The sequence below is a fragment of the Mustelus asterias genome, chromosome 9 (assembly GCF_964213995.1).
Source record: "Mustelus asterias chromosome 9, sMusAst1.hap1.1, whole genome shotgun sequence".
Taxonomy (NCBI): domain Eukaryota; kingdom Metazoa; phylum Chordata; class Chondrichthyes; order Carcharhiniformes; family Triakidae; genus Mustelus; species Mustelus asterias.
This window is the reverse complement of record NC_135809.1, coordinates 117,627,104-117,650,677: the sequence shown is the minus strand read 5'-3', so window position 1 is coordinate 117,650,677 and position 23,574 is coordinate 117,627,104. Positions and strand designations below refer to the sequence as shown.

Below are 23,574 nucleotides of genomic sequence, written 5' to 3'. Positions count from 1 at the left end.
GCGTTATATGAATATCCACAGTGCTGCTATGAAGGGATTTTGCCCCAACAGTGAAGGAACAGTGATTTAATTCCAAGTTAGGATGGTATGTGGTTTGCAGGAGAACTTGCAAGTAGTGGTGTTCCCATGCATCTGTTGCCCTTGCCCTTCTAGGCGGTGGAGCTCATGGGTTGGAAGGTGCAGTTGAAGAAGCCTTGGTGAGTTGCTGCACTGCAACTTGCTGATGGTATACACTGCTGACACTGTGTTTCGAAGGTAAAGGGAATGCTTAAGGTTGTGGATGCGGTGCTGAACAAGCTGGCTGCTTTGTCCTGGTGTCAAGCAAATTGTGTGTTGCTGGAGTAGTATTCATCCAGGCAAGTGGAGAGTATTCCATCACACTTCTGACTTGTGCTTATAGATGGTGGACAGGCTTTGGAGAGACAAGAGTTGAATTACTCTCTGCAGATTTCCAAGCCCCTGACCTGTTCTTGTAGCCACTGTATAATAATGCTGGTCCAGTTCAGTTTCTGGTCAATAGTAACCACCAGGGTGCTGATACTGGGGGATTATGCGATAATGCCATTGAGTGTCAAGGGAAGATGGTTAGATTCTTTCTTGTTGAAGATGGTCAATGCCTGGCATGTGTGGCATGAATGATACTTGTCACTCATCAGCCCAAGCCTGAATATTATCCAGATCTTGGTGCATATGGATGCGGAATGCTTCAGTGTCTAAAGGGTTGTAAATAGTGCTGAGCATTGTACAATCATCCACTGGTTGTAGGATTGCTTAGCTCTGTCCATTGCCAACTGCTTCTGCTGTTTGGGATGCAAGTAGTCCTCTGTTGTAGCTTCACCAGGTTAACACCTCATTTTTATGTAGCTTGGTGCTGCTCATGGCATGCCCTCCTGCGTTCTTCATTGAACCAGGATTGATTCTCCAGATTGATGGTAATGGTAGAATGAGGACTTCAATGTCCATCATCAAGCGTGGTTTGGTAGCATCACCACAAACCTGAGCTGGTTGAGTCCGAAAGGCCATGAAGTTATCTATTGTGGTTGGGTACAGTTCTGCTGCTGCTGATGGCCCACAGTGCCCTATGGATACTGACTTTTGAATTGCTAGATCTCTTTGAAATCTATGCCGTTTCGCACATTGGTAGTAAAATATAATATGATAGAGGGTATTCTCAATGGGAAGACAGGACTTTGTCTCCACAAGGACTGCGTTTTAGGACCCAATCAGCTCAAGTTTGCGGTGATGCTACCGAACTACTCTTGATGATGGACATTGAAGTTCTCACCCAGAGTCATTTTGTGCCCATGCCACCCTCAGTGCTACCCCCAAGTAGTGTTCATGGATGAACATTGATTCATCAGCTGAGGGGGTAAGGTAAGTGGGAACCAGCATGCAGTTTTTACGGGGCAAGGCTCAATGTCGAAGACTCCCAGGAAAACACCCAGAGTGTTATCACCTTTGGTGGACCTGTTTTACCCCTGGGACACAATGTATGCAGGGATGATGATGTCAGGGATATTGTCTCTAAGGTATGATTTCAGGAGTCAGATTACGGCAGTCCATTGCCTGACTAGACTATGAAACAGCTCTCCCAATTTTACACAAGCCTGCAGATGTTAGAAAAGAGGATTTTGCAGGGTCAACAGGGCTGGGGTTGCCTTTGTCGTTTCCAGTGCCTAGGTTGGTGTTGGGTGATCTGCCTGGTTTCATTCCTTTTAGACTTCTTAGCAGTTTTGTTACAACTTGAGGCCATCTTCTTTGGTCATTTTAGAGGATTTTTAAGAGTCAACTACATGGCTGTGGAACTGGAGTCACATGTTGGCCAGAGCAGTTAAACAGATTTCCTTCCCTTTCGGACATTAGTGAACCAGATGGGTTTTTATGACAATGGTACTTTGGTCATCATTATATTAGCTTTTTTTAAAATTCCAGATTTATTAATAGAATTTAAATTCCACCAGCTGCCAGGCATCAGCCTGGGCCTTGGCATTACAAGTCCAGCAATATTACCACTAAGTCACCGCCTCTTCTTTCTCATGATTCTACCTGGCGCAGATGTATCTGTCCATGACAGAATTTGTAGGAGTGACCACCACACAGTCCTTGTGGGGACAACTCCCATCTTCCCATTGAAGAGCCCTCCATGGCACTACTACTGTGTTAAATGGGATACATTCCAAACAGATCTAGAAGTTCGAAACTGGGCATCCATGGGGTTTTGTGTGCCATCAGCAGAATTATATTCGACCACAATCTGCAACCGCCTGATCTACCATTACCTTCAAGTTGGAGCATCAACTACAGTTCAATGAAGAGTTCTGGAGGGCATGTAGCAGTCCTGCTCCATCCAATCGTCAATGGTGATGAACAATTAAACAATTAACTAGAGTAGGAAGCTCCACAAATATCTGCATCCTCAATGAGGGGCTGGCACAGTACATCAGTGTAAAAGATAAGGTTGAAGCATTTGTAATCAACTTCAGCTAGAAATGTTGAGTGAATGATCCATCTTGGCCTCTTCCTGAGGTCCTCAGCATTACATATGCCAGTCTTCAGTCTGTTCAATCCATGCTATGTGATGTCAAGAAACAGCTGAACACACTGATACTGCAAAGTTTATGGGCCCTGGTAATATTCTAACAATAGTATGGAAGATTTGTACCCCAGAAATCACTGCTCCTACAACTATGCTGTTCTAGCTACAACACTGGCATGTACCCTCTGCGACTGGATCCTGAACTTCCGAACCCACAGACCACAATCAGTAAGGATAGGCAACAACACCTTCTCCACGATCATCCTCAACACCGGTGCCCCATAAAGCTGTGTCCTCAGTCCCCTACTATACTCCGTATACACCTATGACTGTGTGGCCAAATTCCCCTCCAATCCGATTTTCAAGTTTGCTGATGACACCACCGTAGTGGGTTGGATCTGAAACAATGACGAGATGGAGTACAAGAATGAGATAGAGAATCTGGTGAACTGGTGCGGTGACAATAATCTCTCCCTCAATGTCAACAAAACAAAGGAGATTGTTGTCGACTTCAGGAAGCGTAAAGAATATTTCCCTATCTACATCAATGGGGACAAAGTAAAAATGGATGAGAGCTTCCAGGTTTTTAGGTGTCCAGATCATCAACAGCCTGTCCTGGTCCCCCCCCATGCCGAAACTATAGTCAAGAAAGCCCACCAACACCTCTACTTTCTCAGAAGACTAAGGAAATTTGGCATGTTAGCTACAACTCTCACCAATTTCTACAGATGCACCATAGAAAGCATTCTTTCAGGTTGTATCACAGCTTGGTATGGCTCCTGCTCTGCTCAAGACCGCAAGAAACTACAAAAGGTTGTGAATCTAGCCCAATCCATCACGCAAACCAGCCTCCCATCCATTGACTCTGTCTACACTGCACGCTGCCTCGGAAAAGCAGCCAGCATAATTAAGGACCCCATGCATCCCGGACATACTCTCTTCCACCTTCTTCCATCAGGAAAAAGGTACAAAAGTCTGAGGTCACAAGAACAGCTTCTTCCCTGCTGCCATCAGACTTTTGAATGGACCTACCTCGCACTAAGTTGATCTTTCTCTACACCCTAGCTATGACTGTAACACTACATTCTGCACTCTCCCCTTTCCTTCTCTATGAACGGTATGCTTTGTCTGTATAGCGTTCAAGAAACAATACTTTTCACTGTATACTAGTATATGTGACAATAATAAATCAAATCAAATCACCAAGTCTAATAAATATGATACTGGTGTGCTGGAATGACATTTTTTACTTCCCAGATGTGTATAACTATATGTATTCGAGGATGGTCACTGATAATTCCAATAAGGAATTCAGAAGAAACTTCTCTACCCAGTGTGCTGAGAATATGGAACTTGCCATCACAAAGCGTATAAGAACAGAAGAAATAGGAGCTATAACAGGTCATCTGCCCCTTCAAACCAGCTCACCTGCTCTTCTGTGTCAAATACACTTCCTGCACCATACGTAATCCTTAATTCCCTAGTTCCCAAACATTTATCAGCTTTGTCTTGAATGTATTTAACAACCGAGTATTCACACTCTCTGGGGCAGAAAATTCCAAAGATTTACAACCCTCCGCGTCAAGGAATTTCTCCTCATCTCAGTCCTAAGTGGCTAATGCTTTATCCTGAGATTGTGACCTAATGTTCTTATTTCTCAGCCAGGGAAACATTTTCATGAAACTCCTCATAAAATTCACTCACTTAGGAAAACAATCCAGTGAGCCCTGATGACAGATCCTCTCGGAAACAATGCAGGTATGTCCATCCTTAGTAGGGAGACACAAACTGCAAAAACAGCATTCCAGAGGCGTGGTCTCACCTATGCCCTACATAATTGTATTACAACTTCTTCACTCAAACACTAATCCCCTTGTAACAAAAAGGATAAATAGTATAGATGCATTACAATGGGAAACTAGTTTAAACGTAGCAGACGTTACGACAATGGATGAATGAACACCGCTCGACAATCACCAGGCAAGACTGTTCTCTTCCTGTTGGGGAACACTTCAGCGGTCACGGGCATTCAGCCTCTAATCTTCGGGTAAGCGTTTTCCAAGGCGGCCTTCACGACACACGACAGCGCAGAGTCGCTGAGCAGAAACTGATAGCCAAGTTCCGCACACATGAGGACGGCCTAAACCGGGATGTTGGATTTATGTCACACTATCAGTAACCCCCACAGCTTGTCTCCTGGACTTGCAGAATCTCACTGGCTGTCCTGTCAGGAGACAATACACATCTCTTTAACCTGTGCTTAATGCTCCCTCCACTCACATTATCTGTATCTTTAAGACCTGGTTGGTTGTAGAGATTCGCATTCTAATCAGTATTCTGTAACTTGATTTTATGTCTCTGTGCCCTGTTTGAGAGCAGATTTCCACTCCATTTGATGAAGGAGCAGCGCTCCGAAAGCCAATGGTATTTGCTACCAAATAAACCTGTTGGACCTTAACCTGGTGATGTTAAAACTCTTAATGTGAAACTAGTTTAACACAGAAGGGGAAAAAGAAACAGACAGATATGTTGATTGGGTGGATCAAGTACAGTGGATGGAGGCTCATGTGCAGGATACACACTGACATAGACCAGGCTGGTCAAATCACAAATCACCTGATGAAGGAGCAGGGCTCCGAAAGCTTGTGGCTTGTGCTACCAAATGAACATGTTGGACTGTAACCTGGTGTTGTGAGACTTCTTACTGAAATCACATATTTCCAGGCTATAAACTGTAATTCCGCTTCAGAATTTCCTGAGTCCATGAACAATTACAAAACAGCCCACAATATATTTTTTTCATGATGTATTTTCCAGCCTTGTCTGCTGATAAGATGAGCGTGTTGGTGTTTCTACAGTAGTTATCTAGTACAATGTTTGTTTAAATCAGGTTTGGATACTTCTCAATAAGTAACCAAAAGAGAAAATGCTGGAAAATCTCAGCAGGTCTGTCAGCATCTGTAAGGAGAGAAAGAGCTGATGTTTTGAGTCCAGATGACCCTTTGTCAAAGTTCCTCATCTGGTGACACTGCTTCCAGTAGTTCTGAAAAACTTGTAATTGATTTGTTTCATTGTTGAGTGAGAAACACAAAGAAGGAGTTTTCCAAAATATATGACCATTTTTCAGCAGTAAGGACACCCTAAATTATACTACTAAAAGTGACAGACCAAATTAAATGCTTGTCATCTCCACAATGAAAATCACAGCCTTGACCAGTCATGACCTTCTGTGACATGCACATGTCATCCAGATCCTGGATAGTTACCAGAATCCCCCTCCCTGACTCAACCAGACTGAGGCCAATTGTAGCATCTTTGACTCTGACCTGAGGCTAGCTAAATCTTCCTGGTCGCTATAGTTCAGCACAGAACTACAAATCTGATCAGGGCAGCATAAATAATAAAGCAGAAAATTAGGAGACATACAACCAGAGTTGAGTTGATTATCATTCTTAGTTTCTTCAAGTCCTCACAATCACTGCCACTCTTCAGCCAATTTGATTTACTTCATGCAATAGAAATGTTAACATGTTAACACAGATGCTGCCTGACCTACTGAGTATTTCCGGCAGTTTTTGTTTATATTTCCAGAATCCACAGTATACTGTTGAGACAAAGATGACCATATTCATCGCCTGAGGGGTGTTCGGCAGGACTCTGGTGCGTATGTAGACTGCTAAGGCCGAGGTGCACCCAGAAAATTCTGATGCAAATATAACAGGATTACACAAATGACTGAGTTTTGGATGAGTTGCTGGCCCAGGATTTCCTCCCCTTGTGTTTCCTCTCTGCCTCTGATATGCACTTGCTTCCAAAGGAGGCTGCACTGCTTTTTATTTGGTTGCACTGGGTGCAGAGATCCTGGGCGAGCTTCTCTCAGAACTCCAAATCGATATCAGAACTCCGAAGTCAGATTTTCAGAGTCCTTGTCGTGCTTTCTTTGACTATGGTACAACCCCGATTCAAGCTCTCCATAGAAGATTCACTCTGATAAGTGAGTGTCAGTTATTCTGGCTACATGACTAGCCCAACTCAGTTGTGACTGTCTCAATATGGTTCAGTTGCTTTGCATGCCAGCTCAGGTGAATACCTCAATGTCTAGTGTTTTGTTCTGCCATCAGATCTTAAGAAGCTTTGGAAGGCAGCTCAAGTTTAAGTGGTTGACCCTTTTGGGACGATGCCTGTATATAGTCCAAATCTCGCATATGTAGAGTGGGAAGGACTATTGCTTCATAGGCTTTCAATTGGAAGGCAAACTTACTCCTCTTCATTCCTAGATGCTTGAAGTCTGACAAAGGCTATACTTGCTTTGGCAATTCTTACATGCATCTCATTGTCAACATAGACATCTCGGACAGCTGCCAAGATACATGAACTTATCCACTGTTGACAAGTTCTGGTCATGGGCTGAAATCCTGGGCTCGAGATAGTGCTTTGTTGGAGCAAGCTGGCACATCAGTTTAGTTTTCTTCATGCCAAAGTCGTTGCATGCATTGGAGAATAGGTCCATGTTACGCTGGGACTTGTCCAACTCTGAACTGGCAGCTAGTGCAGAGAAATCATGAAGTGTGCCGTTAAGACCATTAAACATAGGAGCTGAAGTCGGCCATTCAGCCCACCCAGTCTGCTCCACCAGTCAATGAATTCATATCTGATATGATAATCGTCAACTCCACATTCCCTCTGAACGCCCATGACCCTTGATTCCCTCATTGATTAAGGATCTGTGTATCCCAGCCCTGAACATATTTAATGACCGAGCCTCTGCAGTCCTCTGTGGTAAAAATTCCACAAATGCGCTACCCTCAGAGAAGAAATTCCTCTTCATCTTTGTCTTAAATGGGCAACCCCTTACTCTGAGATTATGCCCTCGAGTCCTACAAGCCCCCTGAGAACCTTATTTGTCTCAATAGGATGGCCTCCTCTTCTTCTAAACTCCAATGAGTACAGGCCTAACCTACTCAACCTCTCCTCAAAAGAAAATCCCTCTGTACCTGGGATCAACCCAGTGAACCTTCTCTGGACTGCTTCTAATGCCAGTATATTTTTTCTAACTATTCCAAATGTGTTCTAACTAGTGCCTTGTATAGTTATAGCAAGACTTCCCTATTTTCATACTTTGTTCTTTTAAAATAAAAGGCCAACATTCCATTTGCCTTCCCTATGACCTGAACTTTCATGCTAGCTTTTTGTGATTTATGCATGAGAACTCCCAAATCCCTCTGTGCTGCAGTGTTCTGCAGACTTTCGCCATTTTAGTAATATTCAGATTCTGTATTCTTCCTACAAAATTGCATAACTTCACAGTTTCCTACATTATATTCCATCTGGCAAGTTTTTACTCACTTAATCTGTCTATATACCTCTGTGGACTGTATGCTATCCTCACCACTTGCCTTCCCACCTATTTTGTGTGTCCCCACCTATTTTGTCCCACTAAGGATCTCGAGTCATCTCAGATGACTTCTCATTGCCTTCCCATTCACGTGATATGTCATTTTAATACCAAATTTGCCATTGTGGAAGGCATTGGAGGATATGGCAGAGAAAAACACATGAAGAGTGCTGGCTCTAGTATGTAGTCCTGTTTAACTTCATTAGTGACTGGAAGTATGTCATAAAGCTCACCATTAGCCAAGACATGCACAAACATGCTATCATGGAATGACTGAACAATTTGATGAATCTCTCAGGACAGCTGAATTTCTCCATTGCCTTCCAAAGACCTTCATGACTGACTGTGTCAAAGGCCTTGTCCAAGTCAATAAGTCCAAGTCATATGTTCTGTTCTTGGTATTTTTCATGGAGCTGTCTAACTCCAGACACCATATCAGTGGTTCCTTGGCCTTTTCTGAAACTGCACTGTCTCTCTGGCAGCAGATCCTGGTCAATGTGTTGCACTCAGCAGCTTTGAAGAATTTTGAGCAGATTTTACTAGCAATGGAATCGCTCTATGTGGCTAGGTCCTTTCCACATGTATAGGTGGCCAATTGAGGCATCTTTGCATTATTTTGCAATGATGCCTTGCTTCCATGCAGACTAAAAGGGTTCACTGAGCTATTTAACCCAGGCAGTGACCTCCCTCCTTGTAGAGCTCAGATGGGATAGCATTTGTTCCTAGGAGCTTTGCCACTAGACTGAATTTGATTGCATTTGCCATGTCTCACAGTGTGGAGCAGTCAGCAAGACATCAATCAATAGGAACCTATGGTAGTCTTTGGATTGCTACTTCACTGTTGGGTGAAGGTGGATTGGGAAGTGGCCTGCATATCTTTCTAGAATTTAGGCTTTTTCTGTGAACAGTTTTGACCCATTGGTACCAAGGATTGGTAATGAAGACGGTTTTCAGAGCGTTATAGAATCTCTTCTGGTCTTTATGGTCTGCATACATCTGAAGTTCTTCTGCTCTGTGATTCATCCAAGTGCCTTGCAGCTCTCTGAGCTTGTACTGGACAGTCCTCCGGATATATCTGTAGACATCAAGCTTAGATAAAAAGGCTATGGATCCCAATAAATAGCAACTGTGCTGAAGACTTGTGCTCTTGAGCTAGGAATGCCCCTAGTTAGGCTGTTCTCAGACAGCAACAATTCTAGCATCTCCATAACAATGTGGAAATAGCCAAGGTATAAACCTCTCCAAGAAAAGCAAGACAAATCAAATCTGGTGAATTCACAACCTACCAACATACTCCTTGATCACTGCGCTATCAAATGCACTTATTCGCCAATAATTTGCCCACCGTTTCTCAATTTGGGTTCTGTCCAGCCCACCCAGCTCCAGACCTCATTACAGTTTTGATCTAACCTTGAATGAAACAGCCAAACTGAGAGGTGAAGTGAGAAGGTCAAAGCAGAATGGGAGAGCATGGCAGGAAGAAAGCATTGTAAAATTGAAGTCAATGGAGGAAGAGTAAATATTTCTTGCTGGAATCGTATAGAGCTTTGGTGAGACCACATCTAGAGTACTGCATACAGTTTTGGATTTACCTGTCATAGAGGGAGTGCAACCAAGGTTCATCAGACTGATGGCGGAGAGTACAATGTCAATATGTTCCTGTAAAGGTAAAAGGTGGGACAAACAAGTCCAGAGTACACAGGATATCAAGGGATACACAGCATTGGATGGGGGAAAAAAAGGAAGGCTTATGGCAGATTCAGGGGCTTCAAAACAGTGGATGTCCTAGAGGAGCATAAAAAGTGCAGCGGGACAGGGAGTACTTAGAAAATAAATCAGGAGAGCAAAAAAGGGGCATGAAAAAAAATGGCAGGCAAAATAAAGGAAAATCCTAATGTGTTTTATGAGTATATTAAGGGCAATAGGGTAACCAGGGAAAGAGTCGGGCCCATTAGTGACTGAAGTGGCAACCTGTATGTGGAGCCAAAAAATGTAGGTGGGGTTTTAATAAGTATTTTGCATTTGTGTTCACTATGGAGAAGGACGATGTAGGTATAGAAAGCAGGGAGGAGGACTGTGATATAATTGAACAGATTAGCATTGACAGGGAGGAGGTGTTAGCTGTTTTAGCAGGGCTTAAAAGTGGATAAATCCCCAGGCCCGGATGGGGTGTCTCCTAGGCTGCTGGGTGAAGCGAGAGAGGAGATTGATGCTAATTTTCAAATCCCCTCTGGCCACAGGAGGGGTACCAAAGGACTGGAGGCCAGTTAATGTAGTACAATTATTCAAAGTAGTAGGGAAAAAACAGGTAATTACAGGCGAGTGAGTGGTAGGGAAATTATTGGAAAAATTTCTGAGGGATAGATTTAATCACCGGTTGGAGAGGCAAGGATAGTCAGTATGGCTTTTGTCAGGGGGAGGTCATGTCTAACAAATATGATTGAATTTTTCTGAGGAGGTGACTAAGTCCGTAGATTTTGATTTGATTTATTGTCACATGTATTGGTGAAAAGCATTGTTTCTTGCGCGCCATTCAGACAAAGCATACCATTCCTAGAGTACAGAGGGGAGAAGAAAAGGAGAGAGTGCAGAATGTGTTACAGTCATAGCTAGGGTATAGAGAAAGATCAACTTAATGCAAGGTAGGTCCATTCAGAAGTCTGATGGCAGCAGGGAAGAAGCTGCTGTTGAGTCGGTTGGTTTATAATCTCAGACTTTCATATCTTTTTCCTGACGGAAGAAGGTAGAAGAGAATATGTCCAGAGGGCATGGGGCCCTTGATTATGCTGGCTGCTTTTCTGAGGCAGCAGGAAGTGTATACGGAGTCAATGGATGGGAGGCTGGTTTACATAATGGACTGGGCTACGATCACAACCTTTTGTAGTTTCTTGTGGTCTTGGTCAGAGCAGGAGCCATACCAAACTGATACATTTGGAAAAGATGCTTTCTGTGGTGCATTTGTAAAAATTGGTGAGAGCCATCGCAGATATGCTGAATTCCTTTAGCCTCCTGACGAAGTAGAGGCGTTGGTGGGCTTTCTTAATATTGCGTCGGCATGGAGAGACCAGGACAGTTGTTGGTGATCTGGACACCTAGAAACTTGATGTTCTTGACCATTTCCACTTCATCCCCATTGATGTAGAGAGGGGCATGTCCTCCACTATGCTTCCTGAAGGTGATGACTATCTCCTTCGTTTTACTGAAATTGAGGGAGAGGTTATTGTCATTGCACCATTTCACCAGATTTTCCATCTCTTTCCTGGACTCCGTCTCATCATTGTTTAGATCCAACCTATTATGATGGTATCATCAGCAAACTTGAAAATGGAGTTGGAGGGGAATTTGACCACATAGTCATAAGGAATATAGTAAAGGGCTGAGAACATAGCCTTGTGGGCACTGGTATTGAGGATAATTGTGGAGGAGATGTCGTTGCCTATCCTTACTGATTGCGGTCTATGGGTTAGGAAGTCTAAGATACAGTCGCAGAGGGAGGAACTGAGTCCGAGGCCAAGGAGTTTGGAGATGAGTTTTGTTGGGATAATGGTGCTGAAGGCTGAGCTATAGTCAATAAATAGGAGTCTGACATACATGTCCTTGTTATCCAGATATTTCAGGATTGAGTGTAGGGCCAGAGAGATGGTGTCTGCTGTGGACCTATTGCGGCGATAGCAAACTGTAGTGGATCCGGGCAATCTGGGAGGCCGGAGTTGATGCATGCCATGACTAACTTTTCGAAGCACTTCACAATGATGTGTCAGAGCCACTGCCATTCCAAAGATTCACCACCTTCAGTGAAGAAATGCATCCTCATCTCAATCCTAAATGTCCTGGCCTGGACATTTGATTGACAATTCAATCAACCAAAAACATCCACATGTTCCACCACCTGTTGCAGTGTGTACTATTTGCAGAATGCATTGCAACAACTTGCCTATGGACAATACGCATTGCAACAATTGAATGCTAAATGGAGATGGTTAGGCTGTGTCTTCTTGTGGATTGTCATTGTCCAGCACTTGTGTGACTTGTATGTTGCCTGCCACTTCTTCGACCAATCCTGCATGTTATCCAGTAATTGCTGCATGGAGACTCAGACTGCCTCATTATCTGAGAAATTAAAAATGGAACAATTGCCTGTTGTGGTTGTGGAGGCTGATTCATGATTGGCAGTCCAGATGAATAGCGCTGGCTTGAGGTTGCCTGAGGTTTACTCCTGGTGAGCTCTCCTTTCTGCCATCTGGTCATTTCTTTGGTCCTCTGCTTTTTCTACACACTTCCTGACTGCTCGTCTCCAGGCACTTTGCCCTCCATATTCAATGTATTCTCCACCATCACTTCCATCACCTCATATGAGTAACACCACCACCAAACACACAGTAACTTCATTGCCGTGTTAATGTAAGCCTTATTTGTGATTAATAAGTAAACTTTAACTTTAAACATATCTTCCACTTTTAGCATTTCAAAGGGATTGTTCCCTTCAAGACAACCTGGTCTACTTTTCCATACTGCCGACACCAATGCATCACCTACCATACTTCTCACGATCTGGGGTTCCAAACACTCCATATAGGTGAGAAGTGATATATTTGTACTTCCCTTGGTAGGTAGCACTGTATTCACTACTCAAAATGTGGATTCCTACATTGGGTAGATCAAATGCAGATGTGGTGACGACTTTGCTGAACACCTCAGTTCAGTCCACAAATGTGACCTTGAGCTTCCGGTCACTTGCCATTTTAATTCTCTATCCCATTCTAAACTTGACCTGCTACACTTAACTCAAAGCAGCTCAATAGCAGAAGCTCAAGGGCAAGCACTTCATCTTTTGATTAGACAATTCACAAACTTCTGGAGTTAACACAGAGATCGACAGTTTAAGATTATAACCACTGCTCTCATTTTTTCAGATAGCAGGCAGTGACAATGATTATGCTCTTGCCATTTACAGCTTCTCTAAACTCATTTTTTATTTCTTTACTTGGTCTATTAACACCACCCTTTGTCTTGTACATCATCCCTTGTGTTATTTAATCTTTCCTGTCTTCCCCCCATTACATACCTTCCCTTTGAATCTTTCCTGCCTTTCCCTGCCTCTGTCCTTGTTTAGAACCAGTTAAATCTGTAACATTTTCTAGCTCTGTTGGAAGGTCACCAGATTTAATCTACTTTTTATCTCCAAGATGTGACAAGACCTGCTGAGTACTTCCAACACTTTCCGTTAATATTTCAGATTTTCAGCATCTGCAATACTTAAGCCATTATAAGATGTTTGTTTCCATCATTTTTATTCGCAACAAAAATCATAGTGACGTTGAACTTCAACACTATAAAATGTGTCATTTTACAGTAACTACTCAGATCAGCCTGGGTGTATCTGCTCACTTTCACACATGCTATTCCAAACTGCTTTACAATTTGACACGCTATATTGGTAATCAAAAGACAATGCATCCCAAGTTCTCTGCAGGATTTGGCATTGCAAATATTGAGAGGTGGTGACCCATATGTTTATTGGCTAGCAAATGCCACTGCATTTCAAGCTATATCACTGACCTCTAACATAACTATGTGTCTGACTGAAGCTGCACAATGTTCTTTTGAGACCTTTAATTCTATTCATTTTGCTTTACACACTTCACAATGATTGTTGATGTATTTGTGGTCTAGTTGTGGAGTTTCCAATTTATTTGGAGAGGATGGGGTGTGATGGAAAGAATGTCACCAAAAACATACTTCCACAATCTCACTGTCAAGCTTTTTCTATGTTAGATACGTGTTAATTTTCAAGCTGTAGGAGACATAAATGCATTGTATAATCTTACCTAATTGACAGATTTCTTATTAAATTGTTGCAAACTCATGACAATTTATAAACTGTCCAAAGGGAAAAATCTTCTTTTCTAAAAGTACAGAAAATTAGTTGGCTAAGAAACACAATAAGCTTGGCTTCCTCCCATATTCTGAAAGACGTGCTGGTTAGGTGCATTGACCCGAACAGGCGCTGGAGTGTGGCGACTAGGGGAATTTCACAGTAACTTCGTTGCAGTGTTAATGTAAGCCTTACTTGTGACTAATAAATAAACTTTTACTTTAACTTTAGAAATCAATGCAAGGGGGAATTTGCCTCCTTGCTAAGTGCTCTTTTCCTCATAAATTATAGCACAGTCATGTCTGTATCTGACGAGCAACGATCAAAAATTTGTAATTTACAAAAACCTTTTCATATGAATCCTGCACTCATCGATGTGAGGTGTTAGGAAATGGAACACTTTACATTTAGTGGCACCAAGCACTCTCAGGTCAGGTATGCCAAAGTTAGGTGCAGAATAAAGCTTTCCCTGCCCCAACAACATGTCACAGCTCTTGCTTCAGAACAGCAAGGTGCCAAACATCTGCCATTGCCTGTCGAGGTGTCCCAGAGGATGTCTGTGCCTTCCGGGGAGGGAGGGAGGGGGAGGAGGGGGGGGGGGGGGGGGGAAGAGAAGGGAAGCTCTGGGGTGGTGGTGGGGAAAGTACCTTACCAAAATACTATCGCAAACAGGCATGCACAAAATTTACAACAAAAAATAAATACAAAACACACTTAAGCAGTGCGTAGTACATTTTAGGTTCTACATTTGTAAGAATACAAAAATAATTAATTGGCTGTAAAGAGCATTGGATGTCTGGAAGTCAGGATAAACATGAAATGAATACACGTTTCTCGCTGTTTAGGACATTCTGACATAGTAAGGGTTAGAATATATAATACATTCATGTAATAGTTAACAGAGTCGCATTCGCTGTTGTGATGACACAGCAACAGCAAGAATATTCATGTGGCTGGCATTTGGCTTGTTTATTTGGCTAGAAGCAGGTAACAGAGAGAAGACGATGGAGCTAGGAGGGGGGATCAAGCAGAGGAAGACATAAAAGGGGAAAAGCAGAGGAAATGCAGAAGAAAAATAGATTTTTCTCCCAATTTTAATCTCTGCCTGGGAATTTCAAATTTGCCTGAATCATTACCAACATTTTATTGTGCCCTACTTAAGAGAGAGTATAGTTTATCTGTATTTGTTTTTAGTGATAAATTTCATAAGAACTTGTTACTTTCCCTAAACTGAACATCTTTTATGTCTGTGTTCTTCCTCCAACTCACCTTCCTATTCTTTGTCGCTTTTAAACCAATAAACAACATGCCAATGCAGGTGCACAAATAAAAACACAAGGAAAAAATACATTAAAGAAAGACTGTAAGAGAGCAAGAAAAGAGGAGGGGGTTTACTATAGATCAGTGAATTTCCACTACCCTTCCCCCTTCACTGGAAGGCTGCTGAACTGCAGTTTAGGCAGTTTGTCCTAGATTATATCAGAATCCCCAACAGTATTTGTGTGATACTAATGGGTCAACTATTCTGTAATTAGCATAAAGAAAATGAACAATGGCATCCATCGTAGCTGAAAACACCAATGAAATTTGGAGGAAGGCAGAGCCCTGTACATCCAACTTCTTAAATAAACTACATTCATTTTAACATTTATGTGCACTGTCAAAATCTTGATCTTGTATTTGTACTGCCTGGTGCATTATTTCACAATCATTTAAAGTTCCTCTGGCACTCAAATGATACACACCATCTTGGGAAACCACTGCCAAATATGGTGACCAATTGTTAAAACTTACAACCATCCAGATTATCTGCATCAGAACAAGGCTGTGAATAGGGTAAACCTCATGCATTTTCAGCTAAAATGCTTGACCTCCTTTAAGACTTTGTCTAGTCATGATAAATACATTTAGAAATTAAATCTGGAAGGAATGCGATGGTGACTACTTTGTCAAGCTGTGTCATGAGCTCCCATGTTCTGACCTGTCTAAAGTCAGTTGAAATGTGTAAAAGAGAGGCACAAGTTAAGCAAGGCTGTAGCAGCCTTAGGGAAAGTCAGTGGATGGCAGTTCCTCTCGCTCACAACAGCACTAGTGCTGCTGTAGGCTGTTCTTAAAATGGAAACATTGTGACGTTACTAGCAAGGCATCAACTAAACAGGAAACAAAATACTGTACAAAAGAGACAGATGATTAGGCAATCATGGTAGGAGTTCCAAAGGTGTTCCATTACGTTTTCAGATGAAAATAAACAATATGAATAAACTGGACTCAGATGATCTCATCTCAGATGTTAAGCAACAATCTATCTTCCAGGCCAATCCAAAAAAAAAGTATAAAAATGCTTTAGATAACAGTTCAGCTTACCTAATCGGGAAAGTTTGAGCATGTGTCTGGCTGTATAGGCGTCTTTTGGTCAATCATCAGAAAATCAAAGGCAATTGGCATAACTCAACTGAAACTTTAATGCCGCATGATTGTGTCGCGTAAGCTCGTTTTGTGCGAGGGGCATTGCAGTTTAGCAGAGAGATTAACGACCGGACCAAAAGTTGGCCTCCAAACCTTGCCCTGCTGATGCCTCAAGCCCTTTGAAGTCTGACCATCATACCTGGCAAAGCAACAGTGGGAACTAGGCTGGTGTCAGCTCTAATCACATTGCCTGCCTCAGCATGGCTAACTACAGGGTGCACTAATTGGCCCAATTGCGGATTATACCTTTTGCTACAGATTCAAGACAATAATTTAGTCAAATGATGGTTTTTATCTCCTCCTAATTAAGATTCCAAAGTGGAAAGAAATAGGATTAGACAGGCAGACTTTTTTGTATTTTTTCCCTCAGTCTTTTAATGCTCTATTCATTTAAGGACGTTTGCTTCAAAATTTTTATTCTCCTTTTAATAAACTTTCAACAACTTTACTCCCATCAGGCAAATATACTACTTACATAATCCTTTAATACTCTTTTATGTTTATCAAACCATCAGTGTGGAATAGAAACTCGTGAAATAAACTAGCTTGTACAGTTGTCCTATAAAATTATACAACACGAGCTCATTAGTCAATAAATGGGCATTCTGGTAATAGGTCTACTGTTTATATGTGATGGAATGTGCAAGAGGAGGTAAAACATAAAGCCAATCTGACATCTTCCCCTCTAAGTTTTGTGTTTTTTGACTGGAATATGGTAACACTAAATCTAAATTTCACCAAAACGCGAGTTCTTGGTCCTTATTTGAAATGCTATTCAATACTTTCACAACCTATAGGTATATAAAATTATACTTGAAGATCGAAACGTAAATATTGTTTAGGCACTGACTACATTCCATTACGCTATCTGATCATTTTCACACAGATGTGGGAGCTTGCTGTGTGTAAATTGGCCATTACATTTTCTATGCCGGCTTGGAGGGCTGAAGGGCCTCCTCCTGTGCTGTACTGTTCTTGGTGCACTGTTTTAGTGCTTACAATTCAAAAGTAGTTAATTGGCTCTAAACCACTTTGGGACGTCATGAGTTTGTGAAGGGCACTTTAGAAATGCAAGTTTTGTAAATCATCTGATGCTTTTGGTCTAATACAGTACAGGATAAAGGATGTCAGCCTAAAGTATCAATGTCTACTCCGAGTTACCAACTTTTCTTTCTTCTTTTCCAGTACTGACAGTCCTGCTGTCTGGTTTTTAGCTTTTTTTTGCTTTAATTCTTTGTTTTGACAAAACAATCTATCTTTTCGTGGACCTTGCTGTGCACTTACTGAAAATTTAGGTTTACATTTCAATTTAGATGCCCAATGAGGCCTCCAGCGGGTTTCGACTGATCTTATGTAACACATAAATACTGAGTTTGAGGAAAAGTACAGAATGATGTATCAATTTAAGGGCATCATCTCTGTGAATGCAGATCCTGTTGCAAAGGAAGACTACATTTTCCAACAAATCATTCACTTCCTTTCAATACTTTTATAAGGCTTTAAATCTATAAGAATATTCAGTGTACTATGAAACTGCATTTTTTGTCTGCTTAGTACATGTTTTGGCATTCAGTTTTGTTTGATGCAACTGGTATCATGAATGTAAATAAATGAATTATGATGGTAAAGCCAGAAGTACAATTTTCTTAAAGAATTTGGTTGAAATTAACAGCCCCAAATGTTCTTCATCTTCTGGTGAACATTGGTGTGGAAGCGTATTTTTTACACCGAGAGTGAAAGCTCCCCATCAATAGAGACGGGGGGTAGAAAGGAGGAGAAAAGGCAATGCACTTGCATTGTGTAAAACTCCTGACTTTCACCGGGGAGGCAGACCAGCAACAACTCAGCTGCACACGTTATGTTAGTTGAAGGCAGTGAGTTTCATTCTGCCAAGTTTGGTCCTGGTTATACCAAAAATATTGAAGCAATGGCATAATTGCAGGTCTTGCGAAAATTGCATGCCTGGGTATAACTTTTGCTGGGCATCAAGCAGACAATCGGGATCCTTCAATTTCCACAATCACAAATCAGAATAAACCAAAAGAAGCAGCTCTTGTATATCTATTGGTACTCTTAACAGAGTTAGCACTCTTTAAAAAAAAAAATCAAACGTAGCATAACAATGCAAGCCAAGATAGGATTTGAACTCTTAACACTGTACTGCATATAGAATGTAAAATAAGACACAGAAATGCAAACATCAGTTTTAAACAGTTCATTTATGCACATTACCAAAGGATGAGTAGGATAAAAGATTCCGGGTCTTATTTTTCATTAAAGAATCTGAAATGGGTATTTGTTTTGTGCGATTCGACAGAAATTTGCTTCTTTTACAGTGGCTTCTTAACAAGGGATCAGAAGGTAAATTCTAAAAACCTTCCAGATTTTACGACTTCTATATGTGGTGTTAAGTGAATAATACAAGGAAGCATTCCAATCGAGACATCTACAACACTGCTCCCAAGATGACCCAATCGAACATTTGGCTGGCTGATTAACTATTAACTGCTCTCAACGTGATTAAATAATGAAAGCCACTGATGACCATTAATTAGGAGGAGGGCATCGTAATTGTCACTGGATTGAGTCTTTAATGATTCATAGGTTTTCTTCCGAGGGATGTTGTGGGGGAGGCGGTGGGTAGGGAAGCAAGAGAGAAAAACTGTGAAGAAAAAAAAAGGATGGTGACAACAGTTGCCTTATCAAGTAGCCAGTTAAGAGGCCAGAGGGTCATTGAAGGGCCACAGTGGTCACTCCAGGGTGAAGTACCAAACACCAAAGCGATGCCAACCCAAATTGACCAGCAGTTAGTGAATAAGGCAAAATATGCTAATTTATTTGTGCTCAATTCTCTTGTATAAGCTGAAATAGCCAAGACAAGTGGCCTGCTTAAATGCTTTCCACTTGACAGGAGATTAAATAATATGGTTTGTCAGGGCTGCCCACTTATTTTATCTCAAGTGAAGACACTACACAAGGACTGGAGAAGAAATAATTATCACATCACAAAAAGCCACTCCTTAAATATGCATTCACCTTTTCATGCTTAGTTAATTAATACTTCAGCCTTAATTGGTTAACAGTTGTATTCATTTGCTATTTAGTATTGCTAGAAAAAAGAGAATAGATTCAATTCAGTCCCAACACATCAGGATTATAAACACTGGCAATATTTCAGGTCAATGGAAAAGTTTAAATGTGGTCGTATGTTGGAATTAACCTTTGTAATCATTTTTTAACTTCCAGGCCAGCAATGCTTGCTTAATAAATATGAAGATGATGATTGTTGGAATGGCATTTATTATTGCTATGAAATTAGCTGCAGAAAATGCGTGCAATGTTTTACAACTGATTTTCAATTAGCTCCCAGATACATGTTAAAGTATTTTCTGAAAACAAAGTAATGTGCTAGTTGATGCAAGCCAGTTACTATCAACATTAGCAGTTCACTACAATGTAGAACTATGCAGTACTACATTGAGATTTCTACCACATCCATGCAGAACAACATATGGTTGGGATTTTAAATTATTTAAAGCAAGATTGTTAAATAAATTAAATTATTTTGTTGCCAAGATATTTTATTAATTTCGATCCACGATGGTGCAGATCGAATAAAATAACAGAAGCCGATCAAAGCAACTAATTTAGCAGAAGACCCGCAGTTTTACAATGTTATACATCTTTTTCTTAAGGTATGTTTGGGATAGTTACAAACAGACTCTTAGCTCACAAATTAAAAATGCAGCAAGATTCTTTGCCCTCCCCCACTCCAAACCCTTTCACAGATAAAAACAGGATGATGATAGCTTACATGAAAATTCTCTACTGTATAGTCATATGATGTATTAAGCTATTAATTTGCTAAACAACTTATTCTTATTGTACTATTAAGTGGAAATAAGTAAAATATCAAATATCAATGTTTCCTACCTCAATAGTGAACAATTTTCGTTTCAATTTAAAAGCAAGGTCCTTTGTATCAGGCACGTCACAGATTAAACTATTAAGCTGAGGAATCTGACGAACATGCAGCAAACCTAAGAAAAATTAAATTAAAAAAAATGCCATCATGCAGCTGCATAAATTAAACAAGCTGACAGCAGAACTCTCCACATTTACATTCCTCACTGTCCCTTTTTAAACCAGGGATCGCCACCAGAAGCAATGAAGCAAACAGTGTGATTATGCTCAAGTAATCAAGCAGAATAAGATAAACAAAAATCCTTGTCCAAGTAAAACTAATTACATTTAGGTGCAGACATGGAGATATAAACAAAGAGGATTCTGATGCTTGTCAAAACGGAGGCCCGTTTGTGATATTTTCCCTTGTATTTACAGTAAGCAAATGTGGCTATCACCTTGCTTGCTGCCCAAAAGCATTGCTGAATGATCTTTATTTTATTAAATGCACCAGTAAGCAGCCACGAAAACATGGCTTATGGGTTGGAGACCTCAACTGCAGCTTTGATTTTTAAAAATGTATTTTGAGGCTTCAGTCATTAACAAGTTGTTCCATGCTGTTATGGTAAATAGCCCTTCAAACAGGCATAAAATTCAGGCTGGGTGTGTAAAACAAATGAATATTTGCAAATGAAGCTCGTTTATGACTGTTAGGAACTGGTGTACACATGTGCGGTCTGCTTTTAGCTTCGAGCAGTGTGAGCTCAAATCTAAGCTGATCTTTTGTGACAGGAACATTGGCTGAGTTGGTGCAGTCTAGTCATGGTTAAGGGAATTGGTAAGCTCACTGGCCGAGTGGCTGCCTGGCTTCCTCTGTATGAGTATTCCCAAAAGCCTGCCTACAATGATGCACATCTGATTGAGCACTGTCTTGGTAATTTGGCTTGACAACATGTGAGTAGTTGCCATGTTACTTTCACAGTCATAATGCACAGTAAAAGATAAACAGCCTGACCAATAGATTGCTACATTGGGAGACAGTCGAAATGCAGATTTTGAAATGAAATCAATTACTACCTTATGGCAGACAAACTAATTAGAGGGCAAACTGCTAAATATCTATAAGTCACTGGGGGTATTTTGGTTACGATTAGGCTTACCGTGATAGTCCTTGTAGAGTGGATTGCTTGCTCTCTCAGAAACATTAAATGATTCGAGACCAATCACTGTATCTGACAATTTTACTACACGACCTATAATTGCTTTGTTCTGTAAAACACAAGAGGGGAAAATAACTTAAAACGGTTTTAAAAACATTTTGAGCAAAGCAACAGAAAAAAAAAAATCGGGGTATTAGCACAACACATAAATTTAAAATAAACTTTAGAAAGCAGCATCACTGGTCTAAAATAGCATTCCCAAATTAAAGTTAAAAATAAATTTCCACAGGAAAGATACTTTGCTAAAATTTAATTGCGAATGTCAGTTCATTCTCATTTTCTTTCTTTATTTCAAACTTTATCATAGACTGCAAATTAAACAATTTAAGGCTTATCATTTTGTATTTTGATGTTTCAATGGCCCTAAAAATTATACATTTGATATTAGTTATTTTTGCATTGCTCAGTTACATAGAGTGAATTTTTATGGAAAGCAGAACATTCTTGTACACATCAAGTTCATCTGAGAATACTAATTGCAAACGGAAAGCAGCTTCAAGTAGATGTAGAAGCTGCAAAGACAGTGCCTTGCTATTGTCTACTTTAATAAAAGACAGTAAAACATGCACTGTATCCTGAATTAAATTATTACAATTTAGGATGCATTGAGAGAAATAGCTGCACTGCTTGTAAAGATTTAAATAGCTCAGGTGGATCTCCTGTGGTGTTGCTCACCAGGAAAAATCTTTCTATGAAAATTGACCTTGTTATGAACATCTTTATCCATGGGTGTATTGTTCCATTTTGTTTCTTGTCTCTTTTATTTTATGTCATGCCTTTCTTTTATCAAGTTAGTTTGTTTCGATTTTTGGATACTGCTTTTTTTTAGTTTTGCTAAATGCTTCTTGATTCTATGCTACTGCCTTTTGTTTCTTTGTTGTTTTCTATATTTTATATTTCGTTTAAGGATTATTTGATTTTAAATGCAGGACTTTTGACCTGTTGTTGGCCTAGAGTATGGGGAAGAAGTAGCTGGACGTGGTAACGTTGAGGCTGGGCTGGAGGCAGCAGTGATGGCAATCAGTACTGAGATGCCTCATGCGCAAAAAATATTGGGAGGCAAACCCAGCTGAAGGGTGAGAGCTCCAGGAATAGAGCAGAAGGCAAGCTCAATGTTCCCAAGAGAGTGGAGGGCTGTACAGGAGAAAGCTGCTGGAGGTATTTAAGATGGCATGCATTAGGTAGACTTACAAAAGGACCAACAATTTCATGGGATTAATTGCAAAGAATTGTAATAATCTATAAACAACAAATTGTCAACATACACTGAAAATAGAATATGCAAACATGTGACTTTTAAAAATATAAATAGATGGTGAGATTGAAACCAAAAAGGAAATTGGAACTGCCTATTCACACGGTTTGTAACTTTTCAGGATTTTGAAATATTGTCAGTGTGTAAATGTTTATTGGTTGAACTGGTCTTGACCCATTTTCTTCAATTTCATAATCACTGTATTATTTATTAATATAGTCACAAGTTTTTGCACATTCGAGTTACAATTTCTTTTGCCAAATTCTAAGAGGGATTTGCAGACTACTCTGTATTCTGCTTCATATTAAAAGACCAGAAATAATCACAAAATGTTGCAGGAAAAATTCAGTGTTTAAAATGTTAAACAAAATAACGCCAGGTGTTAAAAAGAAATGCACATTTCTAACATGTAATGTCATTGGCGAAAGTACAGGGAACAATCAATGAATATTCAGAGTGCTGCAGGAGTACTGAAACATTATAATAGCAGAAAAGTTTGTACTTAGTTGCATTTACATAATAAATAAATCTATAGGTAACTGAATAATAATACAGCAAAGGGAAAACATCTCATTATGGAGATCTATGAAATAGATGATGCCTCTCTGTTTTTGCAGCGCTTTGGAGATTTACACTTTTAAAATTATGCAGACAATGCTATTCACCATCAATATTCCCTCCATTTAGCACTATAGTATAGTCGCAATGCTAGTGGTTTTTCTTGAAGCAGTGAAAGCATATTTGTGTATATTATTTAATAACAGACAGTATGTAGGGAGTTAAAAGCTACAATTAAATGTTTTAGGTTCATATCATCAGAATCTGCTGACTGAATTAATTAGTCTCGACTCCCTCCACAGCATCCATTATTTTCAATATAATGATCAGAGTATGGTAGCTGCTTTGGTTCATTGTCACTCTATG

The 23,574-nt window shown here is 40.5% G+C and overlaps 1 protein-coding gene across 2 annotated transcripts in view; it reads right to left on the bottom strand.

Annotated features, from left to right (window-relative positions):
• elp4 (elongator acetyltransferase complex subunit 4) overlaps positions 1-23,574 on the bottom strand; it is a 263,084-nt gene that overhangs the window by 78,644 nt on the left and 160,866 nt on the right. The window contains exons 8-9 of one of the 2 annotated variants that reach the window (XM_078220930.1): positions 21,336-21,444; positions 20,206-20,312 (exon numbers count right to left, since the gene is read on the bottom strand). In XM_078220930.1, the coding sequence (XP_078077056.1) occupies positions 20,206-20,312; positions 21,336-21,444 (216 nt within the window). The remainder of the gene's footprint in view (positions 1-20,205; positions 20,313-21,335; positions 21,445-23,574) is intronic. The other variant, XM_078220932.1, reaches the window with a different exon arrangement.